The sequence below is a fragment of the Varanus komodoensis genome, unplaced genomic scaffold (genome assembly GCF_004798865.1).
Source record: "Varanus komodoensis strain SLA01 unplaced genomic scaffold, ASM479886v1 scaffold29_1, whole genome shotgun sequence".
Classification (NCBI taxonomy): domain Eukaryota; kingdom Metazoa; phylum Chordata; class Lepidosauria; order Squamata; family Varanidae; genus Varanus; species Varanus komodoensis.
In genome coordinates this window covers 8,071,921-8,087,838 of record NW_025335759.1, presented here as the reverse complement: position 1 = coordinate 8,087,838, position 15,918 = coordinate 8,071,921, and the positions used below count along the sequence as shown (strand labels likewise).

At 44.7% G+C, this 15,918-nt stretch overlaps 1 protein-coding gene across 2 annotated transcripts in view; it reads left to right on the top strand.

Moving 5' to 3' along the window:
* LDLRAP1 (low density lipoprotein receptor adaptor protein 1) overlaps nt 1-15,918 on the top strand; it is a 66,568-nt gene that overhangs the window by 17,701 nt on the left and 32,949 nt on the right. For both annotated transcript variants that reach the window (XM_044434732.1, XM_044434733.1), the window contains exons 2-3: nt 4,412-4,554; nt 8,822-8,934. In XM_044434732.1, coding sequence (XP_044290667.1) covers nt 4,412-4,554; nt 8,822-8,934 — 256 coding nt within the window. The remainder of the gene's footprint in view (nt 1-4,411; nt 4,555-8,821; nt 8,935-15,918) is intronic.

Below are 15,918 nucleotides of genomic sequence, written 5' to 3'. Positions count from 1 at the left end.
ACTGCACTTGAGCTCTTATTCTAAAACAGTAGTACAACCAGCATGGCTGGGAATGTTGGGAGTTGTAGTCTAGCATATCTTGGAGGGCATCAGGTTGGCGAAGGCTGTTGGAAGATGATGATAAGCTGGTTTTAAGCCCCCACCCCCGATGTGTTGGACTGCAACTCCCATCATTCAGTTATGGCTCAACACATCTGGAGGACCTGAATGAATAGGAATAAGAGCCTTGGCTGAAAAATTGCCGGCGGTGCAGCCTCCAGTTCTGGCAACTGGCCAAGAGGATGATAATCTTCTGGCTGAGTGACAACCCAAGTCTCTTCCAAGGCCTTGGGGCTGTGAGAACACTAATGAAGAGGAGGGCAGATTTAACCGTTTGCAGAGCTGCTTGCTCTGTTTGGATAGGTGAGCGGATGGCGGGCTTGGTGGTGGGGAAGAATTTGAGTGCGATGTGTTATCGGGGGAGCATACACAGAAACCCACAGGTGAGACAAGGTTCACTGCCACGTCCATCCCTTGCTGCGGAATTCTGAACTGTAGGGCCTTATGCTTTCAGCCTTCCACTTGAGGCATAGCAGGAGATTCCCTCGGAAGGTGGTTATTTGAAGGAGTGGCTACACCATGCGTAGTTCAAGATCATCTAGGTGGGGCCATCATCGAGAAGACCCTGCTTGCTGGCTCATTGCAAAGGTGGATAGGTATTGGAGGGAGAGAGGACATTTTTAGCAGTGGCTAATGAGGGGGCCATGGCTGCCTCCATCTGGCTGCTGCTGCTGATTACTAAATTGCATTTATACCCCTCTTCTTTCCTTTTTGAGGTAGGTCAGGTGGAGGGTGAGTTTGCTGGCCCAAAGTCACCCACTGAGCTTCATCGCCAAGTGGGGACTAGAACCCAAATCTCTGAGGTCCCCAAGCCCAACACGCTAACCATCCTACCACACTGACTTGCAAGAGGTTAAGACAGTTTTAAAAACTCATCTGTTCTCCTTGGCTTTTAATTGAAAACATTTAGGTTGTCCGCTGTTGACAGGCACTTTGAAATTGCATTTGATTGAAAACTCTTCTAAATTTATACTGTTTCGGATATATTCTACTTTTTTCTTGTATGCTGCTTTGAGTTTTTTTATATCCCCTTCCTCCTCCTCACAATCTTACCCATGCAAACAGCCCTTTGAGGTAGGTTGAGCTGAGAGTCTGAGAGAGACTGGCCCAAAGTCATTCCGTTGGCTCCATGGCTGGGCGGGAACTAGAACTCCTGAGCCCAAGTCTTGTGCCGTTACCTATTACACCATACATTTGGATTGACTTTAAGCTGTAAGCCTCTTTGGGAAAACTGTGGTTGGAAAGCCAGCCACGAAATGGACTAAATAAATAGAGACCCTGATATCTGTTGCACTGGGATCCTGTAGACATCTGCTTGGAGGAGAGTCCTGTTAAGTTCAGTGAGTCTTGCTTGTAGATAGATTGGCAGCCTTCATTATTCCTGCTTGGGACAAATTGGCGTGCCGTTCCAAAATTAGCAACAGAGACTTTACAGGACACCTGCAGAACCTCTGTGGCCAAATCTGGACCTCCTGAAGGCCTCCCTCCGGACCTCTGGCCTTCTGCGGGTCCCTGGAGGGCCATCCCTCCCCCCGGTTCCTCCACCCACCAGTTGCTGGATGGTTTTGTAGTTCTGGTGCGGTTCTTTCCCCATTCTGTAGTGTCTCTCCGAATGCGTCGCTTCTGGCAGAGGGAGCCCTACGCCGCCTAGCACAGGAATGCCGCCCACAAGAACATCTCTGGAATGGAGTTTGGCCCTTGAATTGAGTGAGGGTATCACGGCTGACGTGGCTGCGGTCCCGGAGAGGGGAACGAGGAGAATGTTTCTTTGCACGCCTCATTTCTGGCTCGTGTTGCTCGGAGCCTTTGAGGCTGCTTTTAACACGGAGTTAGCAGCAAGAGTTTTGTTGCTATGTGGTTAATGTGAAATTATACCCCTGTACCAATTCATAATGATAAGGAATCAGCAAGTGGAAATGAGCTGTTACGTGGGAGAGCCGCAGGAAGGTCTGAGCAGGGAGGGGTGGCAGAATATTACTTGGGAAGGTGTGCAAAAGCTTGCTTTTCCTCTAGCTAGGAATAGCCAAAGTGTTTGGGGTGTGGGGGCAAGATGGGGGGGCATCTCCTCATTGGCTGGAGGAGTATTAGGAACAGAGATGCTTGAAACATTAGGCTGACTATTGCCAGGGTCCACCATTTGCAATCCAGTCCAAAAATGGTGGCTGCCAGGTCTTGTTTTCATCTCACCCCTGCTGGGTTGGCTGCTGCTTGACATGGGGAGTCCACTCAAGTCGTGATTAGTTAGGAAGCTCCTGTGGGAACGGAAGTGGAGGAGCATGTAAACTTGTCTGGTGTTGGGTGGAAGTACCACAGCTCCCAGGAGATGGTACAGCTGCTGAAGGAATCCTCCTCTGAGGAGCTGTAGTTCACAGGGACAGCCCACACTGAGGAGCAGGCGATCCAAGGGGTCTTGGGACCATGGTTCCATCCCTGTGAGAAGGAAGGGGCTTCCTTTTTTGCATCTGAGGTAGAGACTGGTTGACCGCCTAGCCTCACCTTGAGTGGCCGGCCAGCTGGGTCCCTATATGGAGGAGCACATGGGCAGAATGAAAGGGCTCATCGGGAGCAAGGCCTGTCACAAACTGGAGCTGAGCCCTGGGTGGGGCTTTGGAAGCTCTGGCAATACAGGCCTGAGGGACCCACATGCCTGTTGCTGGAAGGGTCAACTTCACGCAGCTGCACCTGAACGTCTGTCCTGGCCGCATGACCTCCAGTTGGCTTGGCTTCTTGGGCTGTGTATTGAGTCCGGCTGCTTCCCTCTCTTCTGGCATGTTTCCTTTTGCCTGGTAAAGCTGTGCTTGGAGCATTATCTGTTTATTTACTTGCATTTGAATCGCCCCTCATTTTAGCTGAGCCATGGGAGGGCTCAGCGAGCTCACTGACCTCTGCAGGAGGAAGGCAGGTTGCATCTCAGACTCGCCCGATGGCGCCACTCACTGCAGTGAGCAGACTTCTGGAGTGCTGTCTTTTTCCCTTCCCCACCACCGCAAGGCACCTTCAGTAACATGCCAGCCTGTTCAAAGTCTGCACAGGTCCGTTGCAGGAGTGATTCTGTCGTGATGCAGTGCGGGGCGAGGCCTGCCTCCGCCAACTCTTTCGGGTGAGCCAGCAATGGCAGCGCAGGCTGGTAACGTGAGCTCGTTGGCACAATCTCAAGATTTTAGCATTCCTCCTCCCCCTCCCCGTTTGTTTACATTTTCTGTGCCTTCTGTGGATTATGCCCCATGTGAATTAGCACAAATGGGACAGCTGTTCATTCGTTGGAAGGTCAGGCAGTAATTAAGCATAACATCTTCACATTTCTTGGCCCAGCTATGGGTATTATTCTTAGCAGTGTGCTTCAGGGAATGTTTCTTGCGACAGCCTTTCATCAATTTACGTGCCACAACTTCTGCGAGTGTAGAAGTGTTTTGTGTGTATAAGAGCTAACTCAGTCTTCTTGAACCTGGCATGTTCCAGATGTGCTGTACTACAGTTCCCATTGTTGTTGTTCAGTTGCAAAAGTCACGCCCGATTCTTCATGTCCCTGTGGACAACATTCCTCCAGGTTTTCCTGTCCCATTACTACAGTTCCCATAATCTTTTTTGCAATAAGTGCCATGAAATTGTACCTTTTAATATTTGGTATATTTAGACTGCTGATTATCAATAACATTGATTCTCAGCTTATAAGTAATATACTAATTAGCATTTGGAGAAGGAACATTCTCCTTTTCTAACATATCTATAGCCCTAGCAGAAAAATACTGACCTGGTTTGCATGTTAACCACGGCTTAATGGTGTGTGTCTGGCACCACTTGTTTAATTACCTGCCTGGGTGCAGCTTGTCTTGTCATACAAACCCAGTGACATGACTTGTTGGCGAGGGAAACAACTTCAATCCAGCATCAGATCTTTGGTTATTTGAGGGTTATTTCCTCCTCAAACAAGCCATGCTACCCAGGTTCAGACAACATAACATACAGCTTCCTGGTGGGTAATTAGAAAAATTGTTTAAGCCACATTGATCATGTGAAATGGGCCGATGTGTATTTGGATTTGATTTTCCATCTGAAAAGGCCTTTATTCACTTTACTTTCCAACAGTTCTCCATGAAATAGGGATTCACCTGTCTAATTCACATCCCAGGAATCACTGGGTGAGGGAGTTTTCTCCAGCCTGGAGCCCTCCAAACATTTTGGTCTTGAAAATAAGGATTGTCCTTGGTAAATTGGAAAAAATGAAATTTATCTCTTTTAGATAGAAAAATGTCCACCTATCTATTGATTCAACATGCATTCTCAATAATAATTACTCTTTTTAATTCCATAGAACTCCCAGAAAACTGGACTGATACCAGAGAAACCTTACTGGAGGGCATGCTTTTCAACTTGAAGTACCTGGGCATGACGCTGGTCGAACAGCCCAAAGGAGAAGAGCTCTCTGCGGCAGCCGTCAAAAGAATTGTAGCTACAGTGAGTGCTCATGACCTGGCTTCTAAAGTCTTTAACTTTCCACTGCACCCCAGCTGCCTCTGCTTGCTCCCAGGGGACTCGATTCTTGCATGCATCCTCCATCGCCTTCCAGTGTTTCACACAAACAGGAATGCTGGAGGCATCAGAGACGGATTCAGATAAGTCAAGATTTCTGTTAGTCCTGCTTGCAGATTCCAAAGCTGATGGACCAGCTTTTCCTGAGTTGCAGTGATTCATTAAAATTGTGTGTGTGTGTGTGTGTTTCTGTAATTTTCTGCAAATTTAATTGTAGAAAAATACAAGAAAGTTAAAACAAAAACCGCTGATCCAAAATAGGCATTTCCTGCCATAAACTAAAGTATGAAAGTGCATGCATGGGAGTTGCACATTTTGTGGGGGCACCTTTTGTGGAGGTTTTCACTCTTAGAAGTGCAAATTTGCCGTAATGCGTATGATCACATTTGCACAAAATCTAATTCCGTCAGTCAGCAGATGATGGCTTCCTGGCAATCTGCAGAGCACAATTACAGAACAGCATTTTGAACTCTAGCATGGGACTCTTCTTCCTGTCCAGCCTTGGAGAGGCTTTGAAGGTTTTGCAGGTGGAACTGGAAGTATGTGACTCGCACATCTGTTTTCATAGTTTGTCGTGTCTCAGGTGGAGGTTTGTGGAGCTTTCCCTGCTGTCTATCTGATGCGGGTAGTCGATGTCTCATAAATTTCAAAGAAGGCAAAAACAAGACAGATGATTTTCACCTCCTCTTGCTTAGGCTAATGTGCCCTTTGTTCTCTGAGCCATTATTTCAGGGTTTTCACCTTCTTACACACACACACGCCTGTTATTTCTGCAAATTGGGGGTTCATTGGCCCCCCCAGCTGATACTGCACATGGTCTTTGGAACTAACAAGGTTGTGCACCTGGGTTTAGGCAATCAGGAGAAAGCCTCAGGTTTCTTGCCATCTGCTCTTGCTTTGAACACTCTTCTCTTCCATAACAGCACAAGGGTATGCTCTGTTCTGACCAACATTTGTTTAAACAGGCAAGGATATTGGATGCTTACTTTGCAACTAATACTGACAGATTTGATTAGCCCTTAGTTCTGGTGAATATGTTCAAGATTTCAATCTTAAAGTGATAGTATTGCATACTAATATAGATTAAAAGTAGAGTTTTTTTCCTATTTAAATAGTTGTCTGCCAATTACTCACTTTTAGATTTAAATAAATTTGCTTCCTACCAATATGTCAGCATAGGTGTCTCTGTTTGATGAAATTTACCATTGAATAAACAAAAGCCTTGCATGTCCTGTTAGCTGATCAGGAAATATTTGTTTGTTTGTTTGTTTGTCTATTCTCTCACATTTTCATGCTAGAACCAAAATAAGTTCAGGGACATATGGTCTTAATGCATAATCTTACTGATTAATTGGTGGGGGCAATTTTAATTAACTTACATTTTAGTTGATTAGCATACAAGTTAAACCCAACAGCGCTTGCAGCCCTACTTTTAAATCATAATCTAGTTTCTCAGCTGCTATTTAGAAACATCTTGCTCAAATTGTTTGCCTTCATATTTAGGTGGGTGGATTGAAGTTTTGTGTAGCCTAACCCTACAGAAAGATCAAAGACCTTTCTAGGAAAGAAGGTGTCACGGCTGGGAAGGGCATTGTTTACGTACCCAAAGTTGCATCCTGTGCATGCACGCACGCACACAAGCATGCCGTGTCAGAGAGCCAGTGTGGTGGGGCGGATAAGAGCGTGGGACTGGGACTCAGAGGATCCGGGTTCGAGTCCCCGCTCAGCCATGGAGCCAACTGGGTGACTCTGGGCCAGTCACAGACTCTCGGCCCAACCTGCTTCACAGGGCTGTTGTTGTGGGGATAAGATGGAGGAGATGTAAGCTGCCTTGAGCCCTTTGAGGAAAAAGGCAGGATATCAATCAATCAATCAATCAATCAATCAATCAAAACAGTCTTGAACCAAAGAGGAGGCGGGTACTCTGGGACATTCTGGTGAGAAGTACACATGCACAGAACTTGGGCCACAAAAAGCTGGCAGTGGGACATCGAATAGAGTGGCTGAAAATTTGGACATCGGCCTGCCATGCTGCAAAATTTCGTCACAGGTCCCACTTGTTAACACTTAATTCCAGTACAAGTTTGCTGGGGGAAAACTCACACAAGTAACATTAAAATTCAATAAAACTTCAGTTCGTAAAATAGAATGTAGTCCATAAAATACATAAAATGGTTGCAATTATAGGGAAACAGCCAACATAAAGTGATCATGATTTATAACAGGCTTCTAAACACTAGAATAAAGGAAGCTTTGCAGGTTTTAGTTTAAATCCTTTTTAACATTTTAAAGTTATATTTCTATACTACCCAATAACTGAAGCTCTCTGGGTGGTTTGCAACAATGCAGACCATAAACTACAGTGCAATAAAACACAATATAAAAAATTAAAACTGCCGTGTAAAATAAAAATAATGACCAAACGGGGTCTAGTAGCAGTGTGAAGATTTGGAATAGTTACAGATTTGAAACAGAAGCTGAAAAATTAAAATGCCTGGGGAAATAAGTCCCTCACCTGGCACCAGAAAGGGTGCAACACAGGTGTGAGGTCAGCTTCACTCCACAGCCAGGTTGGCACCACAGAAAAGGGCCTCCTTTTGGCAGCCTCCTACCTCAGTCCCACTTCTGGAGAAGTGACACTGGTCAGGATTGGTATATATGGGAGAAGACCATCCATCAGGCATCCTGGCTCCAAGTTGGTTTTTGCTTTGCATGTACATACCAGCACATTGAATTGGGTCCGGGACTGGACTGATAGCCATTCAGATCGAAAAGTACTGGTATAATAAGATCATGTCAGCCAGTCCCAAAAAAACCTCTGGCATCCTATTTTATTTATTTATGTATGTATTTATTTATTTATGGATTTATCTCCTGCCTTTTTCCTACAAAGGGCTCAAGGCAGCTTACATCTCCTCCTCCATCTTATCCCCACAACAACAACCCTGGGAGGTAGGTTGGGCTGAGAGACTGTGACTGGCCCAAAGTCACCCAGTTGGCTCCATGGATGAGCGGGGACTAGAACCCAGGTTATCTGAGTCCCAGTCCCATGCTCTTAACCACTGCACCACACTGGCTTCCAGTTGGACTGGTTGATGTTTCTGAAGCATTTCCAAGGCAGTCCCATGGATAACAGGTTGGAGTAATCCAGGCAAGAGGTTACCAGAACATGGATAATTGTGTAACTAGGTTACCTCTGTCCAGTTAAGGATGTAGTTGGGCTAAGGAGATCAAAGGTGCTCTGTTTCCTGAGTTCGCTTGTGCCTCTAATGGCGATGTGGGATCCGAGAACACCCTCAGACTGCAAAGTTGGTCCTTTAAGATGAGTGCAGACCCTCAGAACAGCACCCACAAGCTGGGATTCCAGATCAGTAGTTCATCAGTCTTCATCATCCTCAGCCAGGATTGGTCATGGTGGCTTGAGCTGCAGGGCACTGTAGATTGTCCTTCTGCTCCTCAGATTTCAGATGGAGAATTGTCCCTCATCATCCTCGCAGCTCTGTTTGCATGGCTGACAACCAACTGTCCGATGAACATTCGGACAACTGAGAATAGAGATGCACAGATTTGGTTAAATTCATTGAGTCTGAGTTGTCAGGCATCTTTCATTTAATCCTCTGCTGATTGATAGAATCAGATTTTTGTATACAAGAATGCAATTATTTCCAAATGGGCACTTGTGCTAAGCCCTCTCCCCACCGGTTTAAAAAAATGGTCTGCAAGATTATGTGGCTTGTTTAAAGCAAGTCTGCTATAGAATATGCTGGGTGGATTCACAGAAATCCAGTCTGATTTGAATCTGATGAGGATTTTTCTGACATCCCTAGTGGGGAATAACAACTTTCGTGTATGAAGGTGGAGCCTAAGCAGGGAGAGAACTTTTGCACACAAAAAGTTACCCTCTTTGAAACAGGTCTCCTAGTCTGGCTAGTAATTCATGCTAGTGAAATGTGGGGAGCCGCAACAGGAGGAAGGCCGTACTGCAAAGTAGCACAAACAAGGCTTCCTTCAAGAAGAGTTGTTCAGTCGGCATTCATTTTTGCTCACTCGAAATGTTTGCCTGCATGGATGCTGAGCAATACACTCAGTTTGTTAATGGTTAATGTGAGTCCGTTAAATAATACAATCTTCAAGTGGATTTATCTCAGCCAGCCTCACAAAACATATGGGATGCTTTTTTTTCTTTCCAAAGGCAAAAGCAAGTGGTCGAAAACTGCGGAAGATAACTCTGAAAGTGTCTCCCAGAGGGATAATCCTCAGTGACAGCACAACAAATGAGCTGATTGAAAACATTTCAATATACAGGTATGTCTCCGTGCATTTTTTAAAGATGCAGAGTAAGCTTTTGAGGCCTGTTACTGAGGATGCTCTGTCCAGTACTCTGCTGCCAAAAGTATTCACCCCTTTGGCTGTTCTGAGCATGCGAGTCTTCTCTTTAAATCCCTTCTCTGGCTTCCTGTGGATCCCTGGATCCTGTGTAGACTTCCCATCCTTCCAACGCCTGTGCGGCTTTGCCCCTCTCAACTCTGCCCTGCACATTTCTTTCCGGACACACTCATCCTCTGCTCCCCAAAGTTCTCCCTCTTCACCTGTTTTCCATTGCTGCCCCTTATACCTGGGACAGTGTCCTATAACACTGCTCTCCTTTCCATCTTGAGCCTCTTTCCAAAGCTCACCTTTTCTTGGATGCCTCTGGAATGTTCTCTAGCTTGGAGGAGAACTAGGGGATGATTCACCTGCTTGGGTTCCCATTCCAGGCCTCCAATTAGTGCTAAAAATTCTGGTGCCTAACATTTGCAAAACCCAATGGATAGATAATAAATTAGCAACAGCAATTCTATAAAACTGTTCTTATATGAAGGCTCTGGAGAACAAATGGATCAGGCTCCTCGGAGAAGCTTGTTAGCGAGGCTAGTAAGCATTGTAAGATACTGGTACTGGTATCTTCAGTGCTGTCTCCACACCTTTGGAGCATCCTTCCTAAGCCATACACACCTTCAGCCTCATGACTGCCACTTTTCAAAAGAACCTTGAAGATGTTGCTTCAGCATGTGTGTGTTTAATGTGCAGAGCTTTGAGGAAAAAAGTGTTTTGCTGCTATATTTTTTGGGGGGAAAATGGATTGTTCTTGAAAGTATAATTTGTTGTATTTAATTAATCTCTTGTGGTATTTCAGTGTGCTTTTGAAAAAATAAATTCTGTAAATGAACTTGTGAGGGCATTGAGCCATGAAAGTTGGACTAAAAATCTTTTTAAATCACTACTTGCATGGATATTGCTCTGGCTGAGGCTTCTTTTCTTTTCTTTTCTTTTCTTTTCTTTTCTTTTCTTTTCTTTTCTTTCTTGTAGGCAGTAAAGAGCAGTCCTTTGCACATGCTGGGAATTGTAGGCCCTTTTTCTGCCTAAACATGCATAGGCTTGTGCCCTTAGTTGCTCAGCTTAGAAAAAAGTGAGGAAAGACAGACATGATAGATGTGTAAAATTATGCATGGCGTGAGGGAGTCATTTTTCTCCCTCCCTCATCATGCTAGAACCCAAAGGAATCATCCCATTGGAGCTGTTTCATGGGAGACTCGAGAGAGCTATAAAGAAGTACTTTTTCACACAGCACAAAGTTATACTATGATTTTTACTACCATCAGAAGCTATGATGGCCACCAACTTGGATGGCTTTAAAAGGGAATATTGAAGTGGGTCGAACTCTAGCCAAGTACAGCTGCCTATATGTTTTTCCCCCTGACAAATGCACACAAAATAACACCCATACATGCTCCTTTTATTTACGGTAGAAATTGTGCTTTTACTCCTTCCTTAGGTCCTGAGCTCCTGTTTAAGCCATTTTACTGTAACTGTTCCAGAAGCATATCAGTGATGGGTTAAGAATTAAGGGAATCCCTTTGTTTCTGTAGTGACCTCTATTTAGGTTCCCATTGCTAGGTTATTTAGAAGTAAAGCAGTATTTCACATAAGAAAGGAGAGGGACTAGATAAATTTATTGAGAATCAGATTATCAATGGCAGCGGCTCATAACAGCTGGCTGTTACCTCCAGTATCAGAAGCAGTCTATCTCTGCATGGCAGCATGAGGAGGAGGAGGAGGAGGGTGCTCTTGTGTTCTTGCTTATGGGCTTGTCCAGGGTGTCTGGTTGGCCACTCTGAGAACATAATACTGGTCTAGATAGGCGTTTGACCTGATCCAGCAGTCTCTTCTTGGGTCCTCATGTTACTAGCTACTCCCTGAAGTCAGGCAAAGTACCCAATTCCCTTTCACCCCCTTGCTTTCTGCTGTTTTGGACTTGAATGCAATCCTAATAGTAAGAAAGGTGTATTGGATGGGCTTCTCCAAAAACATGGCAAGGAAGTTATTAAGGTCCAGCAGGTAGTGAAGGGACCTTTCCCAGTGTTCACATCCCTTGTTGAAGGTATGCTGAGGTTTCATGGTCTTCAACTTGTTAGGAAGAGCACCCTGAAGCTGCTTTCCCCAACCATTTGGTAGATAAGGGCTGCTTTTGCTGTGAGAACAAAAACTGTTTGCCTAACTGGAGCAGCTTCATGACTCCTGCCCTTGTTTCCCAAGATGTAGGGGAACAAACTGTGCATGCTGGCAGGCTGTACAATAGTGGGAAGGAGGCGCTTTATAAAAACCATGGCAAGAGATGTTATCGTTTGTTCTTGGCCTAGGGAGCAGAATTGATGGTGTGTCAGACAACTTTGAATGTTTTCAGAACATCCTTTGGCCTAGTGAGGGAACCAATGTGGTTGCCGAGAAGGGGGAGTGTAAGCTTTCTTTCCTGTGTGATATTCTGCATGCATATTGCGGCATTGTATTTGGTAAGCTGTAAATCACCTTTGACACAAGTAGCCTTGTTTCTCCCCAAGTATCACTGAATCTAAAGTGGGGTGCCGCAGATGCACCCAGAAGGGGAGAGGAGCTTGCATTGCGGAACATTAATGAAGAATGATGATCTTCATTAATGAAACATGGGATGATCACCTTGCAAGAACATGAATGATAAATGAACAATGATCTTAGTAGGCACCGAGTGTGATGACTTCTTCCGTATTCCAGAAGACGTAGAGAATAAGTATTTATGTTGTTATATTGTGATCTGGCTTTGCGGCAAATATTTTTCCTAAGGCATTTCTTTCATCAGTCAACAGTTCAATACAGCTGTGGTAGCAGGCGCTGTACATCAGTGAAAAATGAGGCACAAGCCCTCCCCCAGGTCTGTGAACTGAGAAATAGAGATTGAGACGTGAGGAAAGAGGGAATATATTCAGAGGGATAGCAGGTGTTGCAACAAAAACAGCAGAGAGACCTGTCACTGTTAGCAAACTTACACTGCTATGAGATTTTTTGGGTTCCATGCTCATACGAATGAAGCAGTTGCTGTGAACCATGCATACAGATGGGAATCTCTCGAGCTGAGAGTTTTGGGGTAGAATCCCATGCTTGTTTAGACAGGGAAAAGGCCTATAATTCTCAGCATGCTGTAGACAATGTTGTAGCCTCTTTCCTGTCTAAACATCCTTCCAAGCTGGGCTCACTTGCGCGCTCTCGCTGCAGCAGCAGCGTTAAGTGCAAGGAACGGCCAAGAAGGACCCGTTTGGGGCTGCAGCCACGGCCCCCATAACCCACCAGAAGGGGTGGGGGAGCAGAAAAGGCCGGTTTGCCCCAGCAGTTCTGGGCAGATGACTGCAGGTGCTTAGAAAGGATGCATGTAGCTTTGTTTTCAAGCTGCTACAGCAAGAGCAAATCCCACTGTGGGTAGGCCATTTGGTGGAGTAATTGGACCACAGGTTCCCACAGGCACAGTTGCCGCTGCCTCAAAGCCGTCTCTGTCCCGTCCTGTTTGAGAAGGCAGTGCTGAACAGCATTCTCATTTCTTCCCTCTTTCTTGTTTACTTCCTGTGGTCTACTTTATCTTCCTCAGTGTGGCCTCATTTGACTTTTGCATTAGATCTCCGGAGTATTCATTTGCTGGTAAGCCTTTTGGTTTATGTAGCCTTCTTGGGTGCTTCTCGTCAGGAAATGCTTGAAGTGCCGGCAAGTTAAAGCACGCCTTCTGCCAGAGGGTTGTGTGGCAACGAAACAGCCAAGAATCCTGTAGCGTCTCAAAGCACTGCACTTACTTATTTATTAGATTTATATCCCACTTTTTTCTCTTAAAGAACACCAAGCAGCTTACATCATTCTCCTCCTTTGTTTTCCTGAGCTTGAGTCTGTTGCATTCGATTTGTGAAAGAAAACGTTACATTCATGGGCAAACAGCCATGTACGCATCCCTCAGCAGAGAGAGGCTAAAGCAGGAGGGTGAAGTGGCTTGAAATATAAAAACAACACTCTGACAATTGAATGGAAGCTGAAAGGGTATGGAAAAATAAGCACAGTGGCTCTGCACGGGGCAGTGCTTAGCACTGCTGAGCTAATTAACACCTGTAATAGGACAGGATATGAGCTGGATTGATTCCATCAAGGACAAGGCAATTTGGAGGGCATCCATCCCCACGGTCGTCATTCGTCAGATATGACTTCATGGCACGTGATCACAAATAGGACAGGATGAAACCATCCTCTGCCATAGAACAAAATGGTGAGATATCAGTAGACATTTATACCCGGTTGTGACCAGGGCTTCTTGGGAACAGGTTTGCTGCGCTGTCTGTTTTCCTTTACGGCTTTAAAATTGGCACAATAAGAATGACGTGTCTTGCTGGGAACCTGCCCTGATATTAAGATTTGTGGCATCAGCCTCTTTGAGGAGGCCATTGCTGTCAGAGAATTATTTCTCAGGCACGCATGAAAGGGCCTTCTTCTGTGTTATCCACAAACTATGTCGTGTGATCCTTCAAGAAGTATGATTTATGGAGAGCCAGTGTGGTCTAGTGGTTAACAGCATGGGACTGGGATTCTGGAAACCTGGGTTCTAGCCCCCACTCAGCCATGGAGCCATAGAGCTTAGCAATAACGTTTTCCATTGACTTCGGGTGATCCGGAGCAAGGTGCAAATTAAAGAATTTATTTTGAGATTATGTGGCTGAGGAATTAATTTTTGCTAGGTTCTCAGTATGCATCCATTTGTGCTGTGCTGCCCCTGCAAAGCCAGTGCTGGAAGCTCAGAAGTGCCGTTTGGGCGTCGGTTAAGTGACTCTCACTGGTAGCAGAATCAGACCTGGGGGGAAATAAATGTAAATGAAAAGGAGTAAGGGCTGTGGGGACAAGGTGAAGAGAAGGTGAAGGTGAAGAGAAGCTGTGGGGACAAGGTGGATGCTGCAGTGCCATACCCTGGGATCCTGGTTGGAGGAATGGTGTTGGTAGCAGAACACCACCGCCCACCGTAAGCCCTGTCATCTCTTAGATGAACAGCCCGCACTGTGCGTGTGTTTACAAGGTGACGTGCTGTGTCATGCAGCCTTACCCGTTTGCTTTTCAAAGATTAGTAAAGATTGTACTTGTCACTTAACAGAGGAGAACCCCTCCAGAACCCTTTCTTCTTTAAAGGTTTTTCCATGTCGCTTATGGAATGGATTTATGCTCCTGTTAACAAAACCGCCATTTAACAGCTTCAAACAAATAAATTATAGGGCAAGGCAGAAAACCTAAGTGCCTTTATGGAAACAGCGCACCACGAAATTCCATCTCTTTGAGCAAGTACTTGCTGGGCAGCCTAATAACGTGGGACAGCCGCTTTGTTTGTATTGCCATCTTAAGTAGCATTTATAGTATTACTAGCCTGCTCCAACCTGGTGCTGTTCAGATCAGTTGAACTACACCTCCGTCAGGCCATCATGCTGACTGAACCCATGACATATGACTAGCACCAGTTTGGGGAAAGCTGTTCTAAAGTTATGCCTTTAGATGCAAGCCATTTTAACGATCTGTCTCTCTCTGGGTGAATATCAAACATATAAAAAGCTGGGCCCTCAGACCAGCCTGCGAATTCGAAACGGTTTCCTCTCCTAGTCCAGGGGCATGTTGTCCTGCCAAGAAGGATGTTCTTCAAACCGTGAGTTGGGTGCTTGGCTGCCACCTTTTTGCAGGACTTTAGCAGTGTTCACATTTGCTCTCTTGCTGTTTGAGGCTCATTCTTTCCGGCAGCCTTTCTTAACACCTTTCCATCAGAGTTTTTCTTCCTGTTTTTAGCCAAGGACTACAGAGAGTTGGAGACGGGGAACTTCAAACTGCATTTGCAATCCCAAGATGAGTAGGGTAAGCCCTTTAACTCGGACAAGCTCCCTTCTAACACGTCCTGAAAGCAGAGTGTCCTCTAGAAGAGATGCTATACAACTGACAGGCAAGATAAAAAACTCCAAGGCAAGATGTAGCTTTCAGTCTTTCCTCCTGAGAAAAGTTAGTGGATCTTTCATCAGGTTCAGAAAATTGAAGTTGCACTGCCTGTGATTATGACCCCACAGAAACAAGAATTGACCTTAAGTCATGTTGTCCTGCAGGGTGGGTTTGATTTAAATCGAATCCATTTAAATCACTAGTCAGTAAGACTAGATTAAAACCATGGTTTTCCACAGAATTCACACACGTTCCTGCCTTACCCGTAGGTAGGGGAACTTCATTAAAATATTCCCAAGCTGGGTTTCTTTTATGGCCTGCTGCCATTATAGGTTTTCTCCTCCAGGAAAGAATGATAGGATAAACCTCATATACACAAAAAGATCCAAAGACTTGTGGAGTATTCTGCTTCGAAGCTTTCCCTTTCATTTTTACTACTTGTTCCTCCCTCCTCAGACTCAGCTTCTTGTGCAGATTTATTCCCTCCCAACAAGCTTCTTCTATTCATTGACTTTTTTGAAACTTGGCACTTAAGAGATAAGGGGTTGATTCTGGGTACATAAATTTGCAAAGGAACAACAGGATTAAGGTCTTGTTCTCAACTCTGTATGTTTATTTTATAACATTCTTGCTATGAAGAAGAGGCGTGTTACCTCTGCAGACACAAATTCACAATGTTGAGAGATGTAAAACCAAGCATCTGTGATAGTATCTTCTAGATAGAAAAATTTTCCAATCATCTTCCAGAAACTTTGGGAAGAGCATGACATTATAAATTGATTAATAGAATTCATATACCAAAAAGGTAAACATTGGATGAATATAAAGCCTCATGATAACATAATTAAAGATTAATCCTTATTTTGTGAAGAATAATCTTTGTACTATAATGTATCTTAAATAGAAAACCATATTTAGATAGATTTTTTCCTCAAAAGGTATTTCATTTTCTAAAAAATCAAATTTGAATAAAAAATCTAATTTAAATTTTTAAAAACTCAT